Source organism: Anopheles moucheti, chromosome 2 (genome assembly GCF_943734755.1).
Source record: "Anopheles moucheti chromosome 2, idAnoMoucSN_F20_07, whole genome shotgun sequence".
In the NCBI taxonomy this organism is placed as follows: domain Eukaryota; kingdom Metazoa; phylum Arthropoda; class Insecta; order Diptera; family Culicidae; genus Anopheles; species Anopheles moucheti.
The window spans coordinates 12,202,011-12,228,605 of record NC_069140.1 but is presented as its reverse complement, the minus strand read 5'-3'; the positions used below and the strand labels follow the sequence as shown (position 1 = coordinate 12,228,605).

General features: G+C 44.4%; 3 protein-coding genes across 3 annotated transcripts in view; 2 read left to right on the top strand and 1 right to left on the bottom strand.

The window, feature by feature from the left end:
* Positions 1–26,595, bottom strand: part of LOC128299205 (sodium/calcium exchanger 3) — a 98,172-nt gene that overhangs the window by 26,568 nt on the left and 45,009 nt on the right. The window contains exons 3-4 of the mRNA XM_053035096.1: positions 21,971–22,062; positions 14,597–14,745 (exon numbers count right to left, since the gene is read on the bottom strand). Coding sequence (XP_052891056.1) covers positions 14,597–14,745; positions 21,971–22,062 — 241 coding nt within the window. The remainder of the gene's footprint in view (positions 1–14,596; positions 14,746–21,970; positions 22,063–26,595) is intronic.
* On the top strand, positions 249–2,061 carry LOC128299206 (esterase E4-like). Its single transcript, XM_053035097.1, has 3 exons — positions 249–308; positions 384–1,804; positions 1,875–2,061. Exons 1-3 carry the CDS (start codon positions 249–251, stop codon positions 2,059–2,061), a joined length of 1,668 nt encoding a protein of 555 aa, XP_052891057.1.
* Positions 4,760–7,053, top strand: LOC128299211 (cytochrome P450 6a22-like). Its single transcript, XM_053035101.1, has 2 exons — positions 4,760–5,908; positions 6,010–7,053. Exons 1-2 carry the CDS (start codon positions 4,807–4,809, stop codon positions 6,423–6,425), a joined length of 1,518 nt encoding a protein of 505 aa, XP_052891061.1. The 5' UTR covers positions 4,760–4,806; the 3' UTR covers positions 6,426–7,053.

Sequence of the window (26,595 nt, the reverse complement as noted above, 5' to 3'; positions counted from 1 at the left end):
GAATACCCCAACGTATTTCGTCACCGTACGCAAGCGATTCACAGACGTTTGATTACGAACCGCTCCCTTAATTGTCGATTATTTCTGCATCATTCGTTAAGACTGAGATCCATCAAACGGTTGCTATTCTAGGCAACAGTATCTTATCGGAAAATTTCGCGGGCTTAATTGGTTGTAAAAGCAAAAGTGTATAAAAGCTCCCGTTTAAAGCTGGCCTCAAAGAGAAGGTGTACGTATGTGATTGCAACATGTGGCTCCGGAGTGTACCATTACTCGTCCTGCTGGCGTTGAGTGTTCTTGGACAGACTGTAAGATTGCCGGAGGTTACGCTACGTCGTGAAGCAATTCGTGACCCTTTTTCCAATTTTCTACACCATCGGTAGGACCGTCCAATCATTAACACGTCCGGTGGACAGGTGCAGGGAACGACCGAATCGTGTGGTCTCTTCTGCACGTACTATTCCTTCAAGGGTATTCCGTACGCGCAGCCACCGGTTGGTGCGTTGCGCTTCGCCAATCCGGTACCGCACGGCGGATGGACGGGTGTGCGTGATGCCAGCCAGCACGGTCTAAGCTGTCCCTCGCCGGATGGTTTGCCGATCGAGGGCGAAGATTGTCTGTTCCTGAACGTGTACAGCCCTTCGTTGATCGGGACGCGTCCGGTGATGGTTTTCGTTCACGGCGGTGCGTACGTCGGCGGTTCCGGTGATGGTGCACTGTACGATTCACGGTATTTCATGCCGGAAAATGTGGTCGTCGTAACGATCAACTATCGGCTGGGTGTGTTAGGGTTCCTCAGCACGGGTGATGGCATTGCCTCAGGTAACTGGGCAATAAAGGATTGCATCGAAGCCTTGCGGTGGGTGCAGAGCAACGTGCTGGCCTTTGGCGGAGACCCCAACCAAGTGACAATCTTCGGCCAATCGGCCGGCGGTGCTTTGGTACACTTCCTCACACTGTCTCCACTGACCACGGGACTGTTTCAGCGTGCGATCGTTCAGAGCGGATCGGCAATCAACTCTTGGTCGCTGCAGCCGAATCCACGCGAACAGGTGAACCGCATGGCGACAGCGCTGGGAATTGCCACAACCGATACGGCCTCGATGGTGGCCGCACTGCGCCAGACGCCCTACCGTGATCTGATCGCACTGCAGGGCGAAACCGGACAGGGGCAGGGTGTACCGCTGTTCCTGAGACCGTTGGATTTCGCCCCGGTCGTTGAGTCGACCGGTGCATCCGCCGCACTCGACCGTTTACCCATCGAAATCATCGACAGTGGATCGTACCGTACCGTGCCACTGATGACGGGCTTTGTCGATATGGATGCGCTGCTGTTTAGTGCCGAGGAAATGATCCGAAATCCCGGCATCTTCGGCATGTTTAACAGCAATCCGCACCTGCTGGTGCCACACTTCTGGAACATACCGGAGGGTAGCGCGGCATCGACGGCTGTCAGTCAAGCCTTCGCGCAATACTACTGGCAGAGCCAACCGTTGAGTGCGGCGCTGCTGACGGAGTTCACCAACTATCTGACGGACCATCAGTTCGCCTACCCGCAGTTCGAAATGGCTAAACGGCACGCCGCACGGTCGTCGGTTTATGTGTACCAGTTCAAGTATGACGGTGACTTAAACTTGATGAAACGCTTCGCCGGCATCACGATGCCGGGTGCGGTGCATGGCGATGAGGTGTGCTATATGTTCTATCCGGCATTATTCGGCGCAGGTGACATTCCCGGCACTAGCCATGCTTTGACGGTGCGCCAACGTATGCTGCGCCTGTGGACGAACTTTGCGCGATACGGGTAAGTCGAATGCTGTGGTTGATTGACACTGTGCATGCGATTGACGTGGGTCCGTAACGTTTCCTTGCAGCACACCGACTCCATCGGCAGATAGCACACTGCAGAACGTCATCTGGCGCCCAACCACTTCAGGATCGATCGATGGGGTGCTCAATATTGGACATGATCTGGTGATGGAAACGAATCCACTGTCCAGCCGGTACAACCAGTGGCTAAACCTGGCTCAGCAATATGCCAACAATATATTTCGCGTTTAGATTCTCTTCAGGAGCTGCGTTGCTCTGAATTGAAACAGATTTGAGGCAAGATAGTCTAAATATCTCTTTCAAATTGAGGCAAAACATGGAGTCATTCGAAGAACAAATTAGTTGAAATGCAACTGTATTCGTGCTATAATTTTACCCGAAATACGACGTAATACGGAAATCGAAAATAAACATACACAATTATCGAGTCATTCGTCCTACTCGCTATCGTGCGCTTAGTATAACAGCCACACCGATAGATAAAGTGCGTTAGTGTGCGTTTAATTCTAATCTCACGCGTGTACTGTGCGCTGCGCTTTGTAAGAGCTATTAAGCGCCTGCGTCCAGTGTCGTTCTAACAATCGACGAGTGTTCACCGTGTTGTGTGTGTCCGGCATGGCGCTGTGGTTGTTGCTGTTACTTACGGTAGCATCGCTACTGTATTACTATGTGAGGCGTCGCTATAGCTACTGGAAAGATAAAGGCATTCCCCAGCTGGAGCCGTCCCTACTGCTGGGTAACATGAACGGTGTCGGAACGAAGCGAAGCTTGAACGATATGCTCGATGAAGCGTATCACCGATTTCGTGGACAATCACCGGTCACTGGAGTATATTTTCTCATCAGCCCTGTGCTGATCGTAACAGATGTGGACCTAGCCCGGAAGATGATGGTGAAAGACTTCAACAGCTTCCACGACCGCGGGATGTACGTGAACGAACGCGATGACCCCCTGTCGGGACATTTGTTTTCGATCGGTGGCGAACGGTGGCGCTATCTGCGCAACAAGCTCAGCCCCACGTTCACCTCCGGCAAGATCAAGCAGATGTTCGTTACGATACGCGAGATCGGTGATGAATTTCTCGCATCGTTCGACAAGTACATCGACCGGGATGAACCGATCGACATAAAGCTACTGTGTCAGTGCTTTACGTGCGATGTGGTGGGCTCGTGTGCCTTCGGATTGCAGTGCAATTCGCTGAAAAATGAGGGCTCCAAGCTGCTCGAAATCGGCGAGAAAGTGTTCCGGCCGGGCGCTTTGGGTATGGTGTACTCGATGGCGATTGGGATTTTTCCCCGCCTTTCGAGAGCACTCCGTTTGCCGGCGCTTCCCCGTGCGGTGTCGTCGTTCTTTCGACCGCTCGTACGATCGACGGTGGAACACAGGGAACGAAACGCGATAGAACGGCCCGATTTCCTCAACCTGCTAATACAGCTCAAAAACAAAGGCACGGTTGAGGACGAAGGCTCGGAAGGGTTGGAAAAGCTAACGCTCGACGAGGTGTCCGCACAGGCGTTTTTATTTTTCTTCGCCGGGTTTGAAACCTCCTCGACGACACTTTCGTTCGTACTGTTCCTGCTGGCCAACCATCGGGAGGTGCAGGATCGATGTCGGAAAGAGATTATGCAAGCGTTAACCCTCCACGATGGGCTTATCACGTACGACGCCCTGAAGGACATGACGTACCTCGATCAGATCATTAACGGTAAGCAGGAACAGTTCAGTTAGCGAGACGTGATTTTAATGTTTGCCTATTGTTTATCCTCAGAAACGCTTCGCATGTACACACCTGCTGGACAGCTGTTTCGCGTTGCGAACGAACCGTACCATCTACCGACGTTAGATGTAACGCTGGAGAAGGGGACAATGGTGCTGATTCCGGTGCAAGCGTTTCATCACGATCCAGAAATATTCCCCGACCCGGATCGGTTCGATCCGGATCGGTTTGCGCCGGAAACGATCAGGCGCGATCAAGGTCACGCATTTTTACCCTTTGGTGAGGGCCCTAGAAATTGTATCGGTATGCGATTTGGGTTGTTGGAGGTGAAATTTGGCGTTGTACAGGTGTTGAGTAAACTGCGAATCAGTGTCGATCCGCGAACAACGCTTCCGTTGAAGCTGTCCACTAGTTCTGGATTTCCAGAAGCCGAAGGAGGCATCTGGTTGAAAGCATCACGTCTGTAGCTGTTTAGTTAAATACAATAATAGTTAAATAGTTACAAGCCGTCTAAGAATTTAACTACTCAAACATATTAAGCTGTATATCTTATTTATTGTAACTCTGGTTATTAATATTACTAATGATAATATAAAATTATGAATAATAATAAGTAATAATATTATTTATTAAACGTATATACTTTGAAAATTGTGTATTTTTGATACGTGCCAAGCGGTTGTGTAAGAAATCAAACGCTTAAGTACACTTTTGATCGCTTGGCAAACATCGACCAGTAAACAGCACCTGATCACATAACAAACTCAATGTTTGAATATCATTTGGGGTGTGGTTTTTCGACGGCGGTTCCAATACAGAAACATCACACCAGCAAATGGCACGTATCTGACCGAATTCTCGAACGCGAGGTTGAGATTAAAATTAGCTTTCTGATAAGCATGTAGACAAATATTAAGCTATCTGCACAGTAGCGCCGCAGCGAGCTAGATATGATGTTGATTGTAATTCTATTTTGCATATGTGCGTGGGTGCGTTGTCGCGACGTTGATTTCCGGGGCAGCAAAATAAAAACAGAATAATTTGACAGCCATTACAGTGCGGCTGCGTTCACTAGCCAGCAGATGGCAGCGGTTCACCACTACAGCGGCGTTTAAAACGCGTGTGGTTGTGCGCTGATTGTTGGTTCGCAGTGTCCATCAATCTTCGATATTCTGTGCGTTTCAGTTGATTCTTGACTTCGGTCGAGAGCGGTTGTGTTGCTTCGTCCGGGGGTGTGAAGTGTTAGTGTGGATTTAGCCATGGGTTACGTCAACGTGGTGTTATATTTGGTGTTGCCAGCCCTCACTCTGCTTTACTACTATGTGAAGCAGCACTATCGTTACTGGGCAAATCGGAACATACCGCAGTTGGAGGCATCGTTTCCCGTCGGTAACATGAAAGGCGTTGGCTCCAAGCTGCACTTTAACGATGTGTTGGGCGAAGCGTACAGCAAGGGCAAAGCGCAATCGGTTCCACTCGTGGGATTATATTTCATGCTCAAGCCCATACTTATAGTGACCGATCTGGACATGGTGAAACGGATTCTGGTGAAAGATTTCAACAGCTTCCACGATCGTGGCCTGTACGTGAACGAACGGGATGACCCGCTGTCCGGACATTTGTTTGCGCTGGACGGTGAACGGTGGCGCTATCTGCGCAACAAGCTCAGCCCCACGTTCACCTCCGGCAAGATCAAGCAGATGTTTGCCACGATACGCGAGATCGGCGATGAGTTTCTCGCATCAGTGACACGATACGTCGACCGGGAAGAAGCGATCGATGTGAAGCTGCTGTGTCAGTGCTTTACGTGCGATGTGGTGGGCTCGTGTGCCTTCGGATTGCAGTGCAATTCGCTGAAAAATGAGGGCTCCAAGCTGCTCGAAATCGGTGACAAAGTGTTTAAACCACCTGCCTGGCGTAACATGTTAACGTTTCTGTTAATTTCATATAAGGGCATAGCGAAACGGTTACATCTGGCAGCGTTCCCTGCCGAAGTGGCATCGTTCTTCATGCCCCTAGTGACTGAGACGATCAGCGATCGGGAACGGAAGGCGATAGAACGGCCCGATTTCCTTAATCTGTTGATACAGCTCAAAAACAAGGGCACGGTCGAGGACGAAGCGTCGGAAGGGTTGAAAAAGCTCACGCTAGACGAGGTGGCTGCCCAGGCGTTTGTGTTTTTCTTCGCCGGGTTTGAAACCTCCTCGACCACACTGTCGTTTGCGATGTTCGAGCTGGCCAACAATCCAGCGATTCAGGAGCGGGTGCGTGCCGAAGTGTTGGAAAAGCTGAAACTTCACGACGGCCAGATTACGTACGACGCACTCAAGGAGATGACGTACCTCGATCAGGTCATTAATGGTAAATTACGCAGCGACGGCACTGCCGACACTCGCCGAGCGCTCGAGTGTCATTTGGCGTTCCTCTCATTATCATCCAACCTTCCACCCTTTTTTTCGCAGAGACTCTTCGCATGTATCCACCGGTGTCGCAGTTGATACGTGTCTCGACGCAACCGTACGCGGTGGAAACAGCGAAGGTGACGCTGGACCGTGACACGATGCTGATGATACCGATCTACGCGATACATCACGATGCCAGCATCTATCCCGACCCGGAACGTTTCGACCCCGACCGGTTCGCACCGGACGCGGTACACGCCAGACATACGCATGCATTTCTGCCGTTCGGCGATGGGCCACGCAACTGCATCGGGATGCGATTTGGGCTGCTGGAGGTGAAGTTTGGCATTGTGCAGATGGTGAGCAAACTGCGCTTCACCGTCAGCTCGCGAATGAAGATGCCGCTGAGAATGTCCAAATCGGCTTCCTTGCTGGAGGCCGAAGGAGGCATCTGGTTGAATGGAGCAAAGCTGTAGTGAAGGTTGGGTGGACTTGGCAAATAGCCACATCATTAAGCTATCTTCCCCATCGCTGATGTCCGGTGACAGTGTGTGTGGTGTTGGTATCTTATCAGTAATAACACAACAGGAGATAATAACAAGCGTTTTGCAAACAAAAATCAATCACGCGTCAGAATGCACTAGGGTTACTTACTGTTACAATCATCCCGTCAATACATATATGACTGTTTGCAACAAAAGGTAAACGACAACAAAATTAAATGGTGAGAAAGGAATACAAATCAAAGTAATTCTAAATCTTGTATACATTTTGAGCTACAAAGCATACCTGTTACTAAGTGCGACAATTCAGGAAAGATAAATGAAATCGCTTATTGTATCAAATTAGTGACAACTCATTTTGGGTAGAGTCGAAAACTCCTAGGATTAAGCAAAATTAACTAATATAAATATGAAATTAATTTGACAAATGAATGTACAGGGCGGGACAACTGAACGACGGGAAGAGTACAGCCGTCACACATATTACAGCCAGTTCCATGAACATTTCACAATAATACTAAACTAATTTTACATTTCTGCTGAGCAACATTTTACTCTGTACCAATTATTAGCCAAAAGTCGTTCTTTTATCCAAATAAAACCATGTTAATACAATAAATAGCAAATCTCGTACATCATTATTCAATATTTATACGTCAGCTAACTTCAACGGCTGCTAATGACGATTCATTTTTTTTTTCTTTAGCCTGGATGCATCTGTATGATGGCCAGATCATAAATCAACATTCCCAGGCAATATGTTAATGTTCCCATATTCCGCTAAGGAGGTGACCTTTGGCACGGAATTCACCCGCAACCTAAAGTCATAAGTGATGAGCATCACCTGCGCGAATTTGCGCGACCTGCATCGTACGGCGTGGGGTGATTGTTTGAGCGTACAATAAATTACAATTAATTTCTTATCCCCATCGTCCTTTGCATTCGCTGGCGCCATTCTAGTTGGCTCTATTGTGTGTCGTCTCGGTGAAGGTGATGTCTATTGTGTTCGCTGGCCGCGAAAGCTTTTCAATAGCCGCGATGATGTACCATTCGGTGGCTGGTTCGCATTAGAACGGCCCGTCACCGGTGACAAATGGTAGCCGGCAGGTGGTGGCATCCGGTGTCCCCCGGGCCGGGACACGCCCGAGCTACTCAATAGAACCGAAGAACGATAAATTTGCTAACTCATTGGAAAGTCGGGCGTGGGAGGGGAGGGGGGGGGGCTGTGTGGCCTGTGTGCTATTTTGTCTGTGAAATGACTTCCACATGGGTGTATAGGTGAAGCCACCGTAACGCTACCGAACGCACACTTTGACGGTTGGACGAGTTTTCCCAAGGAAAATTGCAATCGGCATTAAACTGTGCGGTAATATTTCTTCTGCCCCCATTGTTCACCTTCGCTGGATGTACGCGTTTGTGTGGCGCGTTTCGATTGGCAACGGTGGCATAACGCCGTTTAGAAATGGCACACCGAAATTGAATTAAATTTTATTTCTATCGTGTAGTTCCGGCGTTGCCTCTGCCACCCAGCGCTATTCATGAACCTTCCGTTTACATTTGTGTTTATCATGTTTTATTCTTTCCCAGCACATAACTACAGTATAAAGTTCGCGGTACGGGTACGCGGTACGGATCGGTCGTCCTGTTTGCCATTCGGAAGTCACTAGGATATTCACTCTCTCCCTCCTCGTAAGCTCGCGCAGTAATTCGGCCGTTACCGTTTTGATGTGGTGTTGTGCGGAAAGCATACATTTGGGCGCGAGCGTGTACTCGCCCGTGCTGCTACACCGGAGCTTTGATCGATTCCGGCAGCCGGCAGCCGGACCGTTTTCGCACGGTGATTGTGTCGTAAAACAATAGTACTACAAATTTGTGCTTGTTTTCGTTTTGTTGTTTTGCATTGGGCAGAAACCCCCCGTAGCCCACATTATGTACAGTCCGAAATGGTACCCACCGTAAATGGTTGATGTGTGCGGGGCTGTGCCGATGCGCACTCGACGTGGCTGTGGATATGCAAACGGCAGTTGAAGATGGACGTTTAACAGGTACCATTCACTGGGCAATGGTTAATGAAATGAAGTGTGCTGCCATGGGCACGCTAAATGGTCCGTTTAATTACGCACAATTGATCAATTACGGGTGTTCTTGCGGTGAATGATACACACAAAACGAGTGCGAGCATGCAGGAATGGTACCATGGCATGTTTGCTATGCAAATGAGACGCTAGCACGTGACTGTGGTGTTGGATTGATGCGATTTTCTCAATGGTTAAACAAAGCCAAGCCATAAATGTAACGTGCTGTAGCAGAGATTGTAATTTTTGGAATGAAACGTGGGGTATTTTGTGTTCCGCTAGGCGCTGATACATATCCATCTGTTAGGAATTTTATTGAATTGCACACACAATATGCCATATTTTATGGCACAATACACGCATTAATATGGCTCGCTTTTAAAAGAGGATATGATTCATCGCTTCGTACTGCGGTGTGAAATTTCATAAATCATACAAAAGTACCAAAGCCATTTGGCGAAACAAGCTCAATGGATGAAAAATTCGTCAACCTTTCAATGTTGCACGTATCCATCCCTGTATCTACCTCGTATCGTGTCCTAAAAGAAAACCCCTTATTCAGCACGTAACGTACCGGAGCAAAAAAAAAAAAGGGAAAGAAATTGACACAAATATGTCGTTCGCCGTTAAGCACAAATCATAAAGCTCTCGCATTTATCAGAACAAGCGAGCAAACCATACTGACATTGTCGTTTTACGGGGATTGTAACCCGGAAACATGCTCCAGGCTGGTTGTGGTACCATCGTGACGCTCAGTAAACCAGTAAACCTCCCTCTTCCATCCTCAGGAAAGCTTCATTGACAAAATCGAACGTCTTCGAGTTGGGCTCGTTCGCTTTGCAGCCTTGCTTTAGCCAAACCAGGTGAACCAGAAGCATTCGCTCGCTCCGTTTGATTTTGCTTCGGCGCGTTTATCGACATGCTGACGAACGGTATGCCATTAGATTGACAATAAAGCTTTAATGTCATTACTGGTATCTTATGATGGAATATATGCCCATTTCCCTCCGAAATAAATCGTAGTTGTGCATATAGAAGACAAACATTGCCGAAATATGCTAAAAATGCCAATAAAGGGAGATGTAAACGGTGAGAGAATATTTCAAACCAAATGATTTTGTCTTTGGAGCACTAAACTTTGACTTTCCTATTCGCATTTATTCGCGTGAAAGTTTTCATGAGGAAACATAAGAAAACAAAACGCCCCCTAATATACCTCTGCAATTTACGTCCGGTGATGTGAAATGTTGTCCCAGCAGGGATGAAACTTGTCCGTTTTGTTTGCTTTTTTAAATCATTCAAAACTGGTCCATCCCCAAAGCCCAAAACCGGACCGGGCAAAAGATAAGCACAAACGGGCTGCTGTGCGGTGGAAAATGTAAATGGATGAAATGGTTTCGAGAAAACTGCAAAGAAAAAAAAAGCAAACACACACACACACAAAGTGGAAAAGTGGAACATAAACACCGAAAAGAAAATGGGAGAGGCGACGGCAAAAACCGTCAACCGAACCCATCAGGGTTTATTGAATTCGTTGCCATAAATATAACTTTGTTATCGAGTGGTTGACGAAAGTGAAGCTTTTTTACGAGTGCCCTTTTCCCATCCGTAGTTGGGAGTACAATCTGTGCACCGAAGCGAGGGGTACCCGCTGGAACCAAAAAAAAAATACGCAGAAGGACTTTACACACGGTACCCTTATTTTCCAATCTAAGTAGGCGAGCATCTTCGTAGCTTTTGTGGGGATTATCAGCAGCAGGGATGCAGAACAGTGCTCGGGGATGCAGAACAGTGAGAACAAACAAAAGGGAAAACACATTCACAGTAACAATATCAATCTTTTCATCTGTTCGATGCCCGCGGTCCAACTCCAAAAGCCGATGGATAAACTCATAAAATCCAAAATATGGGCCCGGTTACTGTGCTCCGTAGATGGACAGCTCAATGGGCGTGAAAACGACCGTATAACTAACCATTTCGGCGGGGGTTATGCTTTACTGCTGTTATATTCTAGGGGGCAATCAATTTCTTCAGTGGTGTCATTGTGCTCAAACGTTGCAACTGATTGGTTCGAGCATTGATGGTTGAAGTGGTACTTTAACAGAAGAAGAATACTTTTCTTTCTGCTGAGCACTGAAGGAAAGGCTCACGTTTTATCAGCGAAAATATTGATTGCGATTGACATATCGATGCGTTTGATAGCAAACTTACCCAAAGCTCCGCCGATAGCAAAGATCATGGCTTACATGGTGCAGTTTAGTGTAGGTCGTGTGGGTTGTTGTTGCTCGCACTTACCTGGAAAATTAAAACGGAAAGGCATAAGTATAATACTCAGTTAGTATGTTGATTTTACGTTCCCATCTCTTCACGTTCTAGCCAATCACAATCTCCTAAAACAAGCTACTTAACTCTCATTTCTATTTCCCTCCCCACCTTTAGCTGATTACATTTTCATTCCATTCATTAAGCGTGTAATAAATGTGTCATCGTGTTTTGTAAAGTATAATTTTCATAGTAAAACAATTTTCCACCCTCTCTACCCCACATGATGGGGCTGTGCCACCATTCATTGATGCAAAACTTTCCACGGCTATCCTCACGGTGGCAGCATGTGTAGTACCAACCTGTAACCTTCAAAGCAATCGTGGTACAAACTCATTCCGCACCGAGTTCCGCACCGACCGGCCGTCGCTTGGCAAAACGCCCAACGCTGGCAGCGGGAGAAAAGTTTTAATGAGCAATGAAATGTTCGTGTTTTATTTTCCTTCCCAAACGATCGTCCTGAATCCTGAATCCTGAATGCGAACGAAGGGTGTGCTTCGCAGCAACACCGACCGACCGGTTGAATTTAATTTGCCCCATCCGACGTTGGGTTCCGTTTGCATGAACCACACATTTGCACGCATCGTACCGTGTGGTGCCGTGCTACTCAACGGACACGGCGGGACTGTTTCGTGTTTGACACCGTGACGCTCACTGTGACCGATTGAGGTGACGCACAGGCTCGGAAATCGGTCGACATAAATGGATGGGCACGTTGGGTTATGTTTTACCGACCAGCGGGCCCGATCCAACGGTTCGGTTTGACGGATTAAGTAAACTTACAACCTCGGGTTGTGTACGTTTTCTAAATACACGAAGTCGTCAGCAAGTCGAAAGGATCTGTGTTTCTGTGTTTCCGTTTTGGAGAAAAGCAATAAGCTGTGATGATGAAGAATTTGAAGGAATTCGGCTTGGTCCATCCGTGTTTGCTATGTTTGAATAACCTTTAGACATAACATCTGAGGAGCTGTTTTAGCGTGATCAAACAGGGAACCTTTTGATATATAAGCAAACAAAACAATCTATTTGATTTTGAATATAGTTTCAATTTTGTGTTGTGATATACAAAATGACCCTCTTTAAAAGTAACCATTTTTAACTTAATAACAGTTGGTGATAAAATAGCTTCGTTAATAAATATTCCTTATTGATACATTAATGAATTTAATAAGCGTATGAATTCGAGCAATGTATAAAAATAATTCAAACTGTAAACATTATCCACATCCACGTTCGTAAGTCTACATCTTTAAAAGGACGAGCCTCCTGACAGAGCGGATCATAAATATTCTTGAGGACGCATTAATCCAATTACAGAAAATTTTATTAACGCAAAAGCATGGCTAACAATCCCGGGTGCAAAACTTTGGAATCATTTATTAAGTCATATTAGGATGTTGATACTAATTAAGAGGATTATAAACTTATCCCTAGGTTGGAGAGCAGCAATAAGGATACGATAAAGGGCAGGTGTTTCCATGCCATTTGGACCATTTTTACACACAGTTCGTTCTCACAGTTCTTGCGCTAAGTTAAAGCTTTAAGTACATTTAATTTGAGATCGCGATCGTTTCGCATTAGACCGATGGTAAGGTAGTGGCATCCACCTACTTGTCACCGTTTATAAATATCATTTCCATAATCCAAAACCCAATTTGCAGACCATCGTTTTAAAAACTTCCCTTGGTGCAGTGCAGAAGCTGTGAAAAGCGTAGCATTACACTTTCCATCAAGGTTTACGATCGGTTTTTCCCCGTGGATAAGACAACGTCCAAACTATTGAAGCGGAAAAACGCCATGCAGGAAACCACCCGCTGATCAAAAGCATTCGTCCTTATCATCATCATCTTCATCATCATCATCACCGTCGTTCGATTGCAAATGGCCAGTAATGCCATCACATTCTGAGTGGCACGGCCGCAGGACGGGATGGAAAACCGCAGGAAAATTCTGGTCAAAGGGAACGTACTTTGGCGTGGCTTCGCTTTGGGTACTGTCATGCGCCCCGTTGAGCAACGAATCGTAGGAAAAGGAAAACCACAGCAAGTAAAATTACTTATCTTTTGCAGTGACCGCTTCGATTTCCTTCCATTCCGTGGTTTTATTTGATGAATCCCCACCGAATGGATGGACGCTTGCCGTACACGAAGGAATGGTCAGTTCGTTTGCCGGCTGAAGCCAAGAATTGCCAGCTGTGGCCGCGGTATTTTTTCGCCTTATTTTGCTCTTTTTTCGCTTTTCATTTTAGAATAGAATTTAACTTTGCAAGTGAACCAAACGCATATTTTGCTTATAAATCGAATTCCCCGCTGAAGCGGAACGAAGCCAAACAAAATGCTTAATGAAGCGTTGTGAGGCAAAGTGAAGAAAAAAAAAAGATTGCCAACCACCGGCAAGACAACCGCTGGCTCCATTATTAGCATTATTGATCGGAACAAAAGGCCTGACGGCTTTTTAAAGAGCAACCACGGTGAAATCAAAACCGTTCAATGGGACATGAAAGCACGCAATGGGAGCAGACTTGGCACGCTTGGTGTGGTGTAAAAGCTGTCAAGATTTGTCTTGATTCACGATTGTGCCCACAGCAAGCGCACAGAACAAGCGGTAAGTACGGCCACCATGCTTAAGCTGCAGTCCTCCGCTGACAAGTTCCCTTTTTCCAACGTGAAGTGAAGCGTACGCCGAAAGAAGGGATGATTGGAAAACATCGTTTAAATTAGGTCATCTCGATTGAAGCCCTGTGTCTGTGCCGGATGGGTGAAAGTCGGTGGGTGGGGTGAGTTCTTTCATCAGCAGAATAGATGAACATTTGCCTTTACAGACGGCGTCTATTTTCCTACCACCCCGGGGACCTTGTCCGCCCCATGTCCGCACACAGGCGACCAAATTATCATCCCCGCGGTGCATCGACCCCGGGGGCACACGAGTGCAGCTTTCTTCATGCTGCTGGATGAAGCACAGATGGAAAGATTTCAACTGTTTTATTGACTTTTTCGACGCCCTGGTCGAAGACTTCTCGCCTGCAAGCTTGCCGGGCTGCCGGCAACGAGGATGATGATGATGATGATGATGGCGTCCATAGTTTGGCTTTTCACTCTGCTCGACAGGATGACGGCAATCGACTGTTCGCGGAGCTCGAACAGTCGCACGAAAGTGTTTGCCACTCGATGCAGTAACCGTGGCAAGATGCTGACGATAGAGAAGGTCCTCTCTATCTAGGTGGAAATGTGGGGAGGTCCTGATGAGAATTTGATGGTTTGTTTGTTTTTTTTTGTGTCTTGTTGCACTGTTCGAATGTAACGCGGTGCCACTCAGTTGAGTTTATTGGCAAAGACCCTAAGGAGGTGTCGTTGCATGCACGGTGCATTGCAAATGGTTGAACGGTGCAGTAAATCCGCTCAAGTGTCGAGCAATCTGCTTGTGATTGTAGTTATATCCGTTTGCAATAGTACAGCTTTATGCACCGCCCTTCAACAAAGCAGATGCGTTTGTTTTAACTTCGTTCTGGAAATGGAATTGACACAGCTAGGGGAACTTTGCAGCAATGTTTAACATCCACTCCTAGTAGCGAAGGGTGGTTAGATTGCTTAAAGTTTATGGAAAAAGTGTAAATAGCGACCTACAAAATGGAGATTTAACTTCTGCTATTGGATCTCTCCATGAATGCATATCTTAATAACTCCAAAATAGATTGAATTTAAACGGCTAGAACCCCAATAATTATCCAAAACAGCTGCAGTTACTTACCTTAAATTCTTTACTTTCTTTTATCCTAAGTTGTGCCCTAACAATATCACCAGCCTTTGGCCGTCCGAGCAGTGCCATTTTGTCTTCTTCCGTTAGCTCTTCGGGAGCTTTCCTTTCTGCCGCCTCGATGATGCCTGTCACATGATCATCTGATCGTGCGGGATGAGCATCAGGGTAGATTCACCATAACAAACGTCAGCCGAACGATGTGGAGAATAAATATCAAGAAAATCAATTAGTATCCAGCTGCAGACAGTTACGTGTTTGACGAAGTCAAAAGAACGATTTAAAAAGTATTTTTTAGAACAAAAAATGATACAAAATGTACAGGAAAACTAACAGTAACAAAAGAACATAGTTTTGATAACACTTTGAACAAGAAAAATGTATAGAAAAAGGGAGAAAGAAAAAATGAAAACAATATAGAAAAAACACTTAATTAAAGAAAATCATTTAAAGCCAAAAGTGAAAAAAGTAAAACTTTGAAATGAAAAAAAAAGTTAAATCAATAAACGTAAAGAAACAAAAAACATACAATCACCATGAAAACGAAAATTTGGACAAATGTTTGAACGCATGAACTTTGCAAGGAACATGGGACAGACGAATACAATCAAGAAGTCAAATAAAGAATAAAAAAAAATAACTGTAGCACAATGATCTGAAAAGTGAAACGATAGCTTGAGCATAATTTTCGCAGTTATTGGTTTGCTGTTGGTAGAAGGTGTACGGGAGAATCGGATTTGCATTTGCATTTGCTGTGGCTGGCTGGATGTCAACGACATGGGCGTACATGGGAAGGTTGGAAGTTGTACACAGATGGGTGGGTTGTTTCTTTGCTATATGCTGCCCGAAAAACACACAGCAAACCCATTGCGTGGCAATACAGCGGACATGGACGGTGATTTGCAAAACGTGAAACAAGATTGCAGCGGGTTTTCGTATTTAAATTTTAGGGTTTGGGTTGTTGTTTTGCGAAATATTTGCTTGAGAAACGTGTATGTGCGCATGTTGCCGGGTGTATATGCTGGCAAGTTGCAATGTTGAGATGGGAGAGCACGAGGTGATTGTGTGTTTTGTGGTAAGGCTGGGTTGTTGGAATGTACGGTACAACTTCTGCTTGTCACTTTGTGTGAAAAGGACATACTGGGCCATGGGAAGGCAGGAGGACATCAATGCAAAACACACTGCAGAGTGTACAGGACGTACAGGGAGAAAATACAATCCTCCTGGTGGCACTCAAGTGGTGGCAACTCTTTTTTTTCTATCAGAAGTTGTTGTTAAATTTTCTGCGGTTGCCCTAGACGGTGGAATTGACGGGTCGTGAGCGGGTGGTTTGTTCAAGAACAACATGGGTTTTGGAGAAAAATGGAAACCTCCATTTGAAAGGCGAGAGCGAAGCGGAGACAGAGGAGATTAGACGTAAACTAGAAGGATTTGGAGTACGTGTACGTTCCATGTGTTTTGTCTGTGTGTGAGACCTGCGAATGGGGAGGGCTATAGTTGGTGGCGAAATGGATAACACCGGTAGAATCGTGACAGGATGAGGGTTATCGGCAAAGCTCAAAATTGTGTGCCAGGAAAGAAAAGAAAGACGTGACGAGGATTTTTGTTGATTTTCCTGATAAAGCAAAGCAATTTGTTGCAACGCAACGAAAACTGAACAAATAATACCTGAAACGAACACAATGAAAATCAAAAAGAAAAACCATGAAACATGAGCTTTGAGCTAGACGAACAAATGAGATGCAGAACGGGAATGGTAAGCGCACTACACAAGAAGGCACCGTTGATGGTAAGAATGAAACTAGCACTAACATTCAAACGAAACGTTTTTTTTTGTGTTGCTGAATGTGATTTTTACAAATCTTGAATAAATGAATTTTGAAGCAAATGGAAATTATGGCAAATATACATTTTTTTAAAAACAAACAAAATCCAAAATGGACGTTGCGGAGCCGCGTTGTAGAAAACTGCGCGCACACAACACAAAGCTTACAACGGTGAAAAAACAAATGAGCACAATCAGGGCAACATAGAAAGCAAAGCATGGAAGCCTAAACACGTTGCACATTTTAAAATTCGTCGCTCAAAGCGTGATGAGATAAGAAATCGGAATAAATTAGGATGAAGCTCGAAATGTACACAAAAAAAAATCGGATAAAACCGAGAAATTAGCGACACATTAAGCTGTAGCAGTTCAAAGTTTAATTGTATACAATAAATGTACATTCACTATGAAACGCACAAGAAACGTGCTGGCAAGTAGCAAGTGTGCGTACACGATGGTAACAATCGGAATGAAAAGGAACTCATTTACCTGGAGTGGTGGTTGGTGGTTTTTAACGTTCATTATTTGAAATTGGAAACACGTAGATTCCGTTAATTTATGGTTTTAGTATGCATAGAATTTAAATAGGATCAAATAGAAGTGTAACTAGTGCACGACGGTGGCGGTGCTATTTTGCATGATTTTTGGCATTCGGCTGTTAAAAGGACTGGGCGTCTCCATGTTATGACGAACCAGGCGTCTCCATGTATGACGAACCAGGCGTCTCCATGTGAGACCAACCAGGCGCCTCCATTGAGAGGAATTTAATTTCATATAATTTAAGAATTTCATAATAAAATTGTGGCTTTTATTTTTAAAGAGTAATTATTTTTTATATTTATATTTTTTTATATATTATTATTTTTTTTATTTTATTTTATTTTATTTTAGTTTTCTTAATTTTATTATTCATTTAAGAATGTATTACTATTTGAGGAGTTTATTAATAATTAGTTTCGGGAAGAAAATGGGCCGTTTATATCGTTTGTTCCTTATTAAAAATTTCCAAAATTTACCGTAACTAGCGTTGAAACGTGTAGTGCATAAGCATAGGGGTGGCAAGAGTGAATGGCAAAACGGTGCATCGTGCGGTGCAGAGAAATAAACAGTCAGTGGCAAACGAGCCTCCAGAATGGGGCCATCCCGTGCCGCAAGGAGCTCCAAGCAGAGGCATTAAGCTGCCCTCGAAGGTGCTTTGCAAGAAACGGTGGAAGCGATATGTATTCGTGCCAAACAGTGCATCCGGATAATGGGGAAGCTCGTAAAATAAAGTTGCATGTATGTACAAAAAACGAAAAAACGAAAGAAAGTATTACTTACAAAAACAACGCCATCCATCAATATTGCGCACAGTGACAACATGTTTTGCGTACACATTCGTGTTCAATTTGCAGTTTGTTCAAACATTGGTGGGTTTGGGGTATTTTTTGTTTTTTGTTTGCATCATAATGTTTTATAAACAACATCGACACACGGAAGCGTAACGAGAGGTTTCAACCGTCATCCCAATTATACATTTGTCAGGGTACGGGTTTTTTTTGTTTGTGCAGCCCATCATCGATGATCGTCCGTCGACGGCGTTGGTCCGAGTTTTTTTTTGTTTTGTTTTCGATTTTCATTTCAATCAAAACCAATTGAATATCCGGCACAGAAGTGTGACAGATATTGACACATGGTTTTTGCAACGTTTTGTTTGTAATTTCCGTTTCCAATCGGTATGGTTGATACGCGAGCGGTAGCGAAGTTGTCGTTTAGTTTGTGTTGGTTTCGGTAAGTTACAGGGCGAAGATGAGCGACCGTGAGCGGTCCATTGCACGCACGGCGACGTAACAGCCAGGTTATGCCGGATTCAGATACAGGTTGTCATGTGGTTGGAATTGGCCGCAGACATGTTGCAGATTCGTGTACGGTATGGTTGATTATGGAATATAATTTTTCGTGCACAAATTGGTGGAATTTCATCGCATCAGATTTATACATTCGTGGTTAAGCCGTAAGCGACAACAAGAAAGAATGAGATTAAGGAGAATCAATTATAAAAAATGCAATAGTGTGCAGTATTAGCATCAAATCACGAGATATCAATAGACCAAAATAAAGTGAAAGGAAATTGAGAACGAATGGAAAGAGATCGTTTACTCGAGAACGTTCAGTTCAGTAGCAATAACCGTAGGACGATAATTCAGTACGTAAGCATCGAGTAATGAGCAGTAAAGGTAATCGACGAGGGAGAAATTATTAGTACAGTTAATAGTAGCATAAACATAAGGAACAAAAGGCAACAGTGATGATGGTACAATCATCGTCGATGAAGTGGTTAAGTACAGTAGTAGAGATCAGCATCGTTAGTCGAAATATACATGGGTAGATGTAAGAGACAAAAATAAAAGAAAAGAGAAAGAGAAAGAAAGAGAAAACCATATAATACGAAATCAACAGTAAACGTACTACAAACAAAGAAACAACGAAAAAACGAATTAAGCCATACTTAATCTATCTTAAACACGTAATATAACAACAACGTTCTACGCGGAACATTACTACCTATGAGGGAGGGTAGAGGGCGGGAAGATTTTGAAGTATGTTGGCTTTCCTCCTAGCGTGGGCATGGCGAATTTACATGTTCTACTGGCCGAAAACAGAAAACAACTCGAATACTACTGCTGCTACGCGCCTAACGAACTACTTGATGATGGGAATACTACGGAGCGCAATAGGCGGGTACGAATCGGGCACAGAGATGGCGCTTTGGCCCGCGACGGTCTCAAATCACCGTAACGATTTGCTAGCTTTAGCTTTGTCGTGAATAACATGGTGAGCAATTAACATATTTTTCGAGCGAAACTAAATCCAAAGTCAAGAAGCTGGTGGGGAGAAACATGGAGAAAAAAGTATATTCCAGAGCGTCATGTGTCAAGGGGATGGTGTTACGGACCGCTACTCTTTAGAAGGTTGGCATTGCGTGCTTTTGCTGTTGTTGAAAGTTGTAGCCTTCGGGGCGACACAAGAGAACTACGATGAGAGAAATAGCCAGGCGGATGTTTGCTTTGTACTGAGCTGGGTATTGTCACAGATTGAATGACAAGATTCCGGAAATGGGTCTGTGATCCAGATTGAACAGTTACACAGACAAGAAAACATCGTAGAAACATACAGGTACTACAATCGCTTAAAACATTGAGTGAAATGGGATAAAGATTAACTTTATCTTAAGTTCGAGGTCACTCCAAATATAAGAACGACCACAGATAAATTTTCATTCACATCCTCTAGAACTCACGTCACAATGGTGACTAACAAAACGGTGTGAAGATGAATAATCTGTTCAGAACCAAAAAAAAGGAAAGATCTGTGGTTTGTTTGTAGTTAAAAATTTATCACCCCTAACTATCACTTAGAAACGATAAAAAAGAAATAAACACATTGTCGATGCTTCAATGCTCTACGCGTACCAATCGCACGATCTCGAGCTCTCCCAGCTCGATGCGTACCAGAAACTTGCGAAGAAAGCTGGTAGTATTTTTATCATCATCTACGTTACAGCTACCAGCACGATAATGGTAGTGTTTGTTTAGATCGATGAAGAAAAAAATTTTATGGAGTGATTATTTTCACAATTTCACCCCCAACTGCTCTCCGTTCGTTCGAGTTGAATTTCCAATCCCAACATCTCGCTAACCGGGACTGTTCTTGTTGGCGTAGAATGGGAGGATTGCATATTTGATAGTAGAAGAGTTATGGGATGTTTATCTTTTCGACGAGCGTCGATGCGAACGCACTATTTGAGGATTCCAAGTCGGTGGGCAATAATGAGGGAGCAGGTCAAAATAATAGTACACTTTGTTTACCATTGGTCGGATCAATAATTCAATTGTTTCCTCTCGCGCAAACGGCAACAAGATTGATGTGTGAATGAAAACGCAATCAAATGGAGTTTATTGGTGTTTGATTTTTTAATTTATGAGAAATTCGTTACGGAAAAAAGGAAGTCTTCCATTTAATAAAATCGCAACAAATAGAAAAAGCAAGAATGCTTTCTGCACACTTTGGAACAGTGAAAAGACACATGGAAAACAATAGCATTATTCCGCTAGCCGATGATGCTACCTTACCGAAGCAGATAGCCCATTCCAAATATATGACGATTTTATCGTCAACCTTCACGGTTCGATTGCACCTGTTTCGGGGATGATGGAATTGATGATAAACCGGCTGGAAGGACACCTTTCGATCTATTGTACAATCCAATCAAGTCGCTTACGGGGTTGTGGCAGCAGTTTTCCCTCATACGAGCACCGTACGCCATCGCTATGCGGCGGGTTTAATGAAGTTGTCTTCATACGGTTGGTGATGTAGCGTTGCCCTACACACATGTATGACATACACCGCGAACCACGCGTGTGTGTGTGTGGTGTTGGAAATGGGGAAAAATTAACATTCTGTGCACGCTGTGTCGCCTCTTTTGCTGAAGGATCCTCCCTGAGAGGCAGCGGTACGGATCCCCTTTTTTGCCGGACGAGGTGTTGTTGCTTTTGGGTGTTGACTAACGAACGGTGAATAGATGACATGGACTATGAATGTTTGTCCAGTGTACGGTGTACCGACAGGTACACAATGATCGCGGCGGCACGTTGAGACGACAACGTCAAACGTCTCGCGCTGGAGACAAAATCCTTTCCCGGTGCCTGTAAGAAGGCACGGTGGAGGGATAATATATTCATAGCAAAACGTTCGACCAGGACGGCCGTGGCGTGTGTGATATGTCATGTCAAACACTGTAAAGTGGTATGCATGAGCAACGCAAATGGGACATAGGAACGAGAAGCGGTTTTGCGTACGAAATCAGCAAATCAGGCTGGGCATGTAGTCGTGCCGAAAGCATCTCGGCCGACAGCAAAAAGCCGAGCAAATGCCGAAAGCAAATTTACCATACGAATGTTTTCGGGTGGCTCCTGACGGGCTACTGCTCGCACTGAGTCACATGTCGCTTGCTTCTTCCAACTGAAGCGCACAACAAGCGGACAGCTTCGAAATGGAAATCATGTTCGATGGCTGTAATAATTCCGCAAGCTCTTTTAACAAGAATTGATCTTTCATTGGACCGTCTGTGTTTTTGCTACGGTGGAATTCCCAATGGAAACGAGTTCTACGCGAGTGACTTCTGGTAGTACAGCAAAGCACCATGCCATTTCTAATCGAGTATGTTCTGATTGAAGCCAACAGCATCGGCGAACGGGCACAGACTCTAATTCGATTCCAAATACACTAGCTTTGTCGTACGACAGCCTAGCAAACGGAACAAACCTACGAGTGAAGAAAAACACGGCAACAGTCGAGTGGTGGAGCGAAGATGTGAAACAACAGAAATACAACAAAGTGAGGAAAACAAATTCTAGATCGAAACGGTGGAGAAAACAGAAAATCGAAATCGAAAGACAAACGAGTGTAAAACCAGGTGGACGTAAAGAAATCGTACGGAAGATGTTGCACGTCGCCCGAAGACAAAACCGATGGAGCTGCGAATCGAGATACGACCCATTTACCTCCGATTTGTTGCGGTTCACCCAGGTTGACGTACAGCAGGACATCCTTCTCGTAGCTGCCCTCCTCAATGATCACGAGTTGGATAACTTTCCTGGGGACGAGCAAAACGGGAGAGAAAAGAAGAAAAAAACATAAATGAAAATGTCAACGATTGGTGTTGAATTTAATTACACGTGCCACGATATGTCAAACGGAAATCTCATGGGAGAGCCAGTACGACACATGGTTTTTATGGTTAAATCTATTATTCATAACATGATAATGTTGAAATCAATACTTGTCTTGATTTAAATTTGCATTCAATTGCTAAATGATTTTTCCAATGGAAAGCCATTTTTCCATGGTGTTTATTTTTCGGAACATACAATTCGCATTGTGACAGCGTATGATTGTGTTTTACTGACATACAGCGGACATTTATGTTGACAGTTAATGCGTACATAACTAGGAAGAGCTGGATTATGTTTGATTATTCATATTGTAGTATACATATGTAAAAGTTTTTCTATAAGAAAATAAGAGATGCTTAAACTTAAGCAATTTCTGGAAGAAACTGATACAATAAAAAAAATTTATAGTTTTTTTTATATAACACAAAATTTCTAACAGAGAAAGGATTCTCCTGACTGGCTCACAAAATAAACCTTCCCGGCACGCAACCGGAAGGTGTTGAGATAAAAGCAAAGTTTTGCAAGACAATCAAATCACGAAGCCATGAAAAGTTCATCTCGCCACAAAATAAATTATGAAACGGATTTGCAAGTTGGGTGAAAAATGTCAGTCCTGGAAGGTAGCATAGACAAAACCCCAACACACAAGGCGCTCAGGGGTGAAAAAATCCCGAAAGGTACAAGTTGGGTGGTTTGAGCAAACATTATCCTTGTTTGATCGCAAGTGGTTTTGTTTGTAGCCGACGGGAAGGACGTCATTTTGTAATCTTGCTCCTTAACGGTAACGCCACTGTCACCGAGCGGTATGAAGAATGGTCCAAATGAATGTAAGCTCCCCTTTAAAAAAGGGACACCTTTTACAAATTGGTCAAAACTTCAGTTGCTCGAAGAGATTTAGCAAAGTTTAACTTGTTTTGAAGCATACCGCGCTACTGAAGGTGGCGGATTTAGTTTGGAGTTCGTGCACAGTGGAAGTTATTTGGAAGTGTGATTGTGCGACAGTAAATCCTAGCCGGTCCAATCGATTAGGGCCATCGCGCTCGGCGGCAGTGTTTGGAGATGTTTCACTGTAAACAACAAGCAACACCCGGGTAGCGTGCCTTGTTACAGATGTCGGACGTGATGTGTCTTCGGGTTGTCTAACGGCATCGTGCGCCCGCTGACGGCCCTGACGTGGAGATCGACAGACGGGTTTGCTATGGGAGTAAGCAAGCCGGAAAGCAGAAATCAGGAACCAACCACCATGCGGATCATGTTGATGATGATGAGGACAAGGACGAATGAGGTGTTGGTGGTTGAATCGCTGCCGCCACCGGAACTGGCATTGCATATTTAAACAGATCCATCCATCGGTGTGGTCCATAAACAACGCAACCAGCAACATTAGCGTTCGGAAGCGTGACGCTTCCGTTCCCGCTGTCGGGGAGTCGCGGGGGCTGATGGATGATGATGAAGCCGAACCGTTGACGATATCCGGGCTAAATACTACCGCAACCATCATGCTGCGGTTGGCATGCTTAGGTTGGCAGTTGAACTGATGGAAACAGACCTGTTTTGTATGCTGAAGCTGCAAACAAAATGCAGCTCGATTTTATGGGTTTACGATTCAATGGACCTTAAAGAGAATGATTTCAGCATTTATTTTTTGGTTAATTAAATTTAACAAATAGGGATTATAATGTGTGGTTATGTAGGCTTTGAGGTAGAAAAATTAGTCACCACGGCAGTGTTGCCAACTGAATATAAAATCTACTTTTTATCGATCTTACAACCATAAAGAGAGAGACTATGTAATTTAATTAAAACTTCCAAAAAACCACTACATCATTACAGTTGTGTTTTCCTATACGACTCTACATGTTGCAAAAGTTTCCGGCAGAATCACCCATATAACCATTACGAACTGCACTACAAACTTTCACAACTGGGCAAAATAAAAACTTGCTTGTTATGGGACCCGTTCGTCCACGGATGCAATTGAGCTGTGCATTAAAAACGAACGCAACTGCTCGTTGCCAGCTACTCGTATGAGCACCGCTGCTAAACTTTGTGGGCACGATACACAGTAAGCTCCACTGAGGCATTGCAGTGCAATGGATTCTATCGCCGTGGAGCTGCAGTCGCGCATTGGAATGATATTATGGATGGCAGAAGGTGCAAAATAAAGACATAAAAGATGGTTTATGGCTTCGACGTATCGAGGTTCTCGGTTGTAGTGGAAATTATTGTCTGTAGGCGAGCAATCGTTTTCATGTAGGTTTGCGTTATCAGTACGAGGAGCGTAAATATCAACAACGGAACGATGAAGCGAATGAATTCTACGGTGTAAAATGTGATACATTTTATGATATTGAGTGGGATTATAAATATTTACTGGTGGATGCATTTTTATTGCTGATTCTTAAAAATGGGGCGCGAGGGTCAGTACTTCAAAGTGATGTAAATTGGATGACCATTATTTAAGAAATTGATGAAGAATTTGTTCAACAGAACAGGCTATTGAAGCGTTATAGTGAGCTGAGTTCAAGCTAAGTTAAACAATAATTACAACGAGCAAATTAAATGGTAAAATGGCTTAGAATATAGAATTCGTATGTGTAATGAATGCAATAAATCCCTAACTTTTGCTTGCCTATTAGCAAAACCAAACAATGAAATATTCATGGCAGAGAAATTAAGATGTACATCGTATGGAGTACACAAAAAACGGTCATTTGCAACGCCAAAGGGGCAAAGAAATAGTTTGGCTTCTCTTTAACAACTGTTCCAACTGATCGCATGTAGTGCAAGTGTAATTAACAGTAAGAGAGTTAGCAAATAGTTGTACTTTACAAATTCCGGGACCAACTATCATTAGCATACACATTCCGAAGCGACCTAACAACAGTTCCACCATGACCAGGTGATCAGTTTTCCACCTCCATTGCTGCTCATTTATCATTTCAAATCGCCGTTGTAAGCAGAGCCACACGTACAGAAAACATCATCTCGCAGCAAATGAAACAAAATGGGCAAACTTGGTTACGCTTCACAATGGAGTAGCTGCCTTCATTATCTTGATAAAAACCATTAGCTGGTCACACCTAAATGAGAAAACGAGTCGGTGCAGTTGTTCTTGTTGTGGTGGTGCGGTGGCCACGTTCACAAGTGTCACCGGCAAAACATCACCCACGAAAGTGGCGACGTGGCAAAAATACCACCCGACAGCATAAAATGGCAGTACCGTGACCAATAAATTTATAACGCTGATCGTTCCCGAAGATTTGCGTTGTTTTGCTTGGTTTTGGGTGGTCGGGTGGGATGGGTGGTTTTACCGCAACACGTCGGGACACTTTTTATTGTGATGCTTTTACTGTTCGCTTCCGGTTCGGTGGACAATTTTTAAGTAGGACAATAACGACCTCAAAGACATTACTTCCCTTTGGGGGAGTGCGGTGAGTGTTCCGGGTTTGCTGTTTGCGCACGGTTCGTTGCACTTCAGTAGCTGGATGGTTTTGATATGGTAATAAGATTAGTGCACAGCAAGCCACAGCAAGGTCTTTCGACCTGAGACTGTGAGCGCATCAAGATGAATTAAATTTCAATCAATGAGAAAACTTCTTCGATTGTGAATGAATGGTGTGGGCGTTTGGGCGCGAAACAATAAAGTTTTTCCAAGAAATAACAGACTAGAAACTCCTTCATTGCAGCGCAAACAAATTCATTAAATAGAAATCTCCATTTTCCGGCACAAGCACGAATAGAAAACACTCTCGACAACCAACGCAACACCCTTTCGAACGTGAAAGAACGTGTCCAATCCTCACTAAATGACTGTAGCGAGAAACATAATTAATGCACCACTAACTGACAGCGAAAGTTCGCTTCCGTACGCTAACAGCTCTGTCACTGCCGTTTTGCCACGTTGCCGCTAAATAAGTTATTTCTGCTAGCAAATCTTCTGCACCAACTTCCAGCAGACTTAACAATAGGCGACCACCCCAAATGCACATTGAAATTCCATCCTTCAGGATGGTTTGTAAACACCAGGCCGAACGGTCTTGCGCGAAATCTCACGACGCTGACTCACTAACATCCCACGGGAGATAGTTCGAGCGGCAAGTCGTAGTCGGCGTTCCTTCCCCAAGCCTCGTTGGTGTGGGAAGAATTTTCAAGTCCATAAATTATAGGAAAACATCAGACAGCTGTCGGAGGACGCGTTTTTCTTTCTGTTTCGCGTGGGTGTAGTACGACTTCCTATGGGGAGGTTAGACTTACTCTGCTGTTTCTAGTCCGCTTGCTCCTATGACCACATCCCGGTCAGGTATTTGACGCGATCTATGGTCTTATAAGTAAAAGCTTTGCGCTGAAGAAGGTAAATCCTTCCAGAATTTAATGAGGTAACCGGAGGCAAAGAAGGAAGCGATGAGACGCCACCAAACTTCATAGTTGAGTTGTTTCGGCGGAAGAGTGTC